General features: G+C 32.1%; 1 protein-coding gene across 1 annotated transcript; it reads left to right on the top strand.

Annotated features, from left to right (window-relative positions):
- The first annotated feature begins 926 nt into the window (after window positions 1–926).
- On the top strand, window positions 927–2029 carry LOC129307265 (uncharacterized). Its single transcript, XM_054948175.1, has one exon. The coding sequence runs from the start codon at window positions 1146–1148 to the stop codon at window positions 1776–1778; it is 633 nt and encodes a 210-aa protein (XP_054804150.1). The 5' UTR covers window positions 927–1145; the 3' UTR covers window positions 1779–2029.
- Window positions 2030–5569: the final 3540 nt, after the last annotated feature.

The raw sequence follows: 5569 nt of genomic DNA, 5'->3' as shown, positions 1-5569 counted from the left end.
AGCCATAACATTGAAATGAAGTAAAGGGGAAAAATAATGAAAAAAAAAAATTCACGTGCTTTAATATTATAATATAATTTATAAAAATAGTGCTTTATCTTATTAATTCACGAGATATATCTATATCAAGAAAAGAGATCTATTAAGAAATAAAATAAAGATATATCACAAAAATAAATGAAAATTTAATAATTTAGTTTTTAAAATTTTAATTCAGTTATAACTCAATTCTTAAATTTTAACTCGTTGTAATTTAATCTAGATAATTTTAATATAGTTGTAACTCAGTTCTACATGAATAGCAAAGGCTAAATCAAAGTTGAGAGATTGAATTATAATTGAGTTAATATTATAAGAATCGAGTTATAATGAGTTAAAATTTAATGATTGAATTATAACTGAATCAAAATTTTAAGGACCAAATAATTAATTTTTTTAAAAAATAAAATAATAATAAGTAATAAAATAATTATAACCAAATTAATTATAATTACCTTAAGTATGTAGAATAGTATAACAATCCAAAATCTATGCATGGACGTTCCGCTGCAGAGCGCTGACGGTCATTTTGAAATTCCCATGAACTTTATTTTTTGAAAAAAAAAAAACAAGGGAATTAGAATTTAAGGAAGGCAGATATTTAAATTTCGAATAGCAGAGGCCCCACCGGGAGATTGCCCTCAAGCCATCATTAATAACTGTTACATTATATTTGATCACACCAACGTATTATCATTATTAATCATCTTTTACGTGCTCTATATATCTCTATCCCGTTCACCTTCCTCCCAACTGTTCCCCTTTTCGTAAACCAATTCAGCCATTAAAGAAGACATCGCCATTATAACCCCCTGCATTTCCCGAGACCAGGACCCCATCGTTTTCCTTCCACCTGTCACCTTCCCTTTTACCGGTCACCTTCTCTGCCCTTTCCTCTCAAGACACCTTCCACCAATTCGTCTCCCTCTCCCCCTTTCCCCTCCTAACTTTTCAATAACATGACCTTTTACCCTTGCTTCAGGTAACCGGTTGCTCGCTTTGGATTTTCTTCAAACGACCAAAGACTAGGAACCCCAACGAAAGCTAAAAGCCTAAAACACGGCTAAAACGACGACGAAACCGGGTGCTCCGACTGTCCGTACGTCATGATCGGTCTAAACAAGCTGGGGACGGCAATCACGGTGATCATCGCTCTCACTCTCGCCGCTCTCCTCCTCGAAATCCTCTACTTATTCTGGCGCCATCATAGGCTCCGTCGGCGCCCTCACTCTGATCCCGTAACTCACAAGCAAGTCCTCCACTTCCTGTGCTGGAAACGCAAGTCCCGCGTCGAGCCCCAGCGAACCTCCCCTCCCACTTCGTCGTCTTCTCCGCCGGAGCTGGCGGAGCAGGTGATCAAGTGGCAGTGCCTGCACGGCCCCTCCAGGGTTCTGTTCACCATCAAGGAGGAAGACAGAGAGGGCCTGGACTCCGAGAACTTCTCCTCGGCGGAGAGCATGGTCAAGACGAGAAGGGTGTGTTACGCTGCAGCTACTGCTGGGTCTGGTGGGGGAGACGGCAGCGTGGAAGAAGTGGAAGTCATAATAGAGACGACACCGTTTTCGACACCTTGCGCTTCGCCTCCTTACTTTACTCCGTCGTCTTCGCCGGTTCGAGAGTCGGGGAATGGTAACGGATGCCTGATGACACAAGCCCCGACTGTAAAAAAAGATTCCCCTTCAGAAAACCAGCAAGACTTCGTCAAACAGGCTGTACAAGTGGATGAAATTTTAAGTTAGCTCCTCAGGATGTTGGATTAACAAATTATGGATTATGAAAGCGTCGCCGTCGTCCCAAAAGTTTGCTCTTTTCTTCCATTTTGTAGCCTCTGGTTAATGTCACGGCTCACAAGATCATGGCATCTCCGACCGGAAAACCTTTTATTTTATTTTATTTTATTTTATTTTTGGCTTCAGGCCAACACTGCACAACTGGCCTGTTAGAACTTGGAACTAGAATTAGTTTTAAATTTTTATGATTTTTCCGTGAAGCATACACTGGAACCTTTTGAAATTTATTCACATCTCGCACCTTTCATTCATTATATTTTCCTTTGATTCCATATTCGTGTAATGAATCTGAATCTCCCAAAATTGTTTATTTTCTTTTATTTGTTGAATTGAGGCGGTCTGAAGAATCCCTGAGAACTAAACGAAATAGTTGTGCTGGGGGAACAACTATCAGGGCCCATTTCTCTCGGGCTTCTCATGAATGAAAGGGATCCCATTCGTACACAGTCCTAATAAAGAAGGTTACTCAAGCCCAATTTTCATGATAATCAAGAAATTCGTCGTTCTCTTGGTTTTCGCCTCTTCTTTTGCTTCTAACATGTGATTAGCCTCGTGGATCCGTTACATGTTGGATGATTGGCTATTGTGATTCATTGATTTTGATATGATTTGAAATTCTTTTTCGTATACGTCATTGCGCTATTAATGCATACTTAAATCCTAAATTTAACCATCCTATTAATCGTCCCTGCGTTTTTAAATAACTATATTACCCCCCCTAAAAAAAACACCAAATTTTTTCAAAAATATTATTTACCCAACACTTGTGCCCTGCCGGCCTTTTTATTTGCAGATGGAACGCCTGCCCCTAGCTCCCTGGCGATTACCAGTCACGTTTTGGGAGAAAAAGCTACTCTTATCATATAAATGTCTTTAAATTCTTTTTTTTTTATTAATGTAGCATAAATTGAACACTTTCATATCATGAATAACATGAATATTCGTCACCCACAATAGATTATAACCTTCCTCCTATATCCTAACTAGGTTTGCGACAACAGCTGTAAATCAAATCCAAACATTTGCTTAACGAATAAAAACATATTATTTACACCAGCCTATGTCGGTGTCATAAATTTTACCTTGCCCTTAGCATTATTGACTTTTGAGTTCACTCAATGCATTGCGCAAAGTTTTTTTTTTTTAATATAGTATGGTTTATTTATATGAGATTTTAAGTTACATATTATTGCATATTTGTATTGTTTCTGTGATATCAATGTCAATCGATTATTTTCAAATGGAGCAATCCACCTGTTATTTAATCATATTATTCTCTATCAGGTTAAATCTGACTGCCTAAGAAACTGATTAAAAAAGATTTTTTTAAAAAAAAATCTAAGGTGTATTCTTATTGAAATCCTTTTTCTTTTTTGATTCCGTCTTCTTTGATATATCTTTTCCACCCAATAAGAAGGATAGCAACACAATTTTTAAATTTGAGGATAAATCCTTGCTATTCAGTATTCAAAATATTGTTGTTAAATTTTTAAGTTGACTCTTTAAGTTTATTTTTACATTTTTAATTTATAAAACTGATTTAGTCTACTTATAATCTCAGTTAAACTTATGATTTGACTCTCTAAATTTACTTTTTTACATTTATAATCTAAAAAATTGTGTTAACTTGCTTATATATTGAGATTATAAGCAAGCTTGATTAGATTCGCCTGTGACTTGGTTATATTTGCTAAACTCATCAATTTTTTATTGAGTTGAATGAGTTAAATATAATATTGTGTATAATTTTGTTCATAGTTGAAAGAAAATAAAACTAAAAAAAATAATATTAATAAAAAAATACAAAAATTAAGTTGTCATATTTTGAAATTTTTTTTAATTGAGTATGATAATCTATCAATATATAAGGACTTAATTTCAATAATTTAGATTTAAAATATATTTACATTAAATTATAATCATATTTTATATTTTAATTATTTAACATATACTTTTAATGACTAAGGTAAATTTTTATAAGTTTATATTCTTCTAAGTTCATGAATTTGACAACTTAGTTGAAGAAAATTAAATTTTCACCGCAAGTATGTTTGTAACAAAAATAATTTCATCTACTTCGACGACCAAGACAAAAATCACAAGTCTGAATCTTTGAGTCCCCATTCTTGTCAACTTGTTAAAGTGCGGTTTACATCCATGCATAGTATCACAAAAGTGATTAGTATTTTTGTCATTACAAGAAAACCACTCATGCCTGGCCATGTAAGAGAAGCCAATGATATGATACAAAAAATTGTGAATATTTTTAACACTGGAACAGCCATTATACCCATTTCGTCGAGATAATAATGACGTATTTTATCATAATTCATTCCTGTCAAGGAAAAATGGACGACACCAAGAAATCCATGAAAAATTATTTGTAAAATGGCTCTATTCAGTCTTGTATAGTTTATAGAACAAATTCTTATAATTCTAAAATCCATGTGGGATACGGAGAAATAAGCTATTGTTTTTTTAATTACATTGACCAAGAGATGATATACACGTTTATGTCAATAATAAATATTTTCATTATTACATTAAAAAAATATGTTATTTTACTTGTGTTAATATAGATTTAGTTTGAACTAAAAAGAAACATTTTTGCCAGAAAATTAATATTACTTATTGAAACATAACTTATAAGCATTAATTTATAGACACCTTAGCTTGCAAATAAATTCAAACGATGGACAAAAAAAATATCAAAATTATCAAGATACACATGCACACACTGAGCGAGAGGGGGGGGGGGGGTGAGAGTACAAACCAAATTAGACCACATAGGCTGGTCCATGTGGGGTTGGATTGGGCCAATCCATTTTCATGGGTGCAAGTTGTAATGTCATAAATATATGGCAAATTGACTTCATTACGCTTCCTTTATTCCACGAGATATGTTTTCTTTTTTGGGCTAAAGAGATCTCAACGTGTGATTGGGTATCTATGTATAATATAAATAATATATTATATATCAAAAAATAATATATTATTTTATTAGTATAATTATAATAATTATGTACTTCAAAAAATTATAGAAATTATAAAATAAATATATAATCAATAACATCATAAAATTACATAAATTTAAATCATAATATATAATTGTAGGGTTAAACTGTTACAAGTCATTTCTCCCCTCAACGTTTTTTTTTCTCTTGCAGTGTTTGGCTACTCTATAAAGCGAGGCAATATCATTCCTAAATAATTTTTTCAAAAGTAAGATCGTTATTTTGTAAAAAAAAAAACATTTTATCTCCTTCAATATCTATTAACATGGAAATGAAATAGTAGTAGACTTTAGAACTATTTAATATTTGCAAATAATAAAGAAAATAATAGATCTCTCACAGATGTCAACTTTGATTTCTAACAAAATATTTTGACTAAAAATATATTCACAAATAACTTCATTTACTGCATCATATTATTTTTAGAAGCTCAAAATAATATATGTAAACTCGTAAACTAATTAAGTCACTTTCCCTTTTTCTATTTTTTTATCGTGCCCATTTGTTTTAGCTTTTTTCTGAAAGAATGATTTATTTTTGAAAAATAAAATCTATTTTGTGAGTTTTTATTATGTTTGTTAAAATTTTTAAAAATAATTAAAATATGAAAAAGCATAAATCTAATTATTTTAAGAAGTTATTTTGAGTTTCTAAAAATAATCTGATGTACTAGATAAAGCTATTTGTGGGTATATTTTTAGTCAAAATATTTTGTTACCAATTAAA

The sequence above is a fragment of the Prosopis cineraria genome, unplaced genomic scaffold (genome assembly GCF_029017545.1).
Source record: "Prosopis cineraria cultivar Desert tree isolate PC_DT_omini unplaced genomic scaffold, ASM2901754v1 PC3, whole genome shotgun sequence".
Classification (NCBI taxonomy): domain Eukaryota; kingdom Viridiplantae; phylum Streptophyta; class Magnoliopsida; order Fabales; family Fabaceae; genus Prosopis; species Prosopis cineraria.
This window is presented reverse-complemented; position numbering and strand designations above follow the sequence as displayed.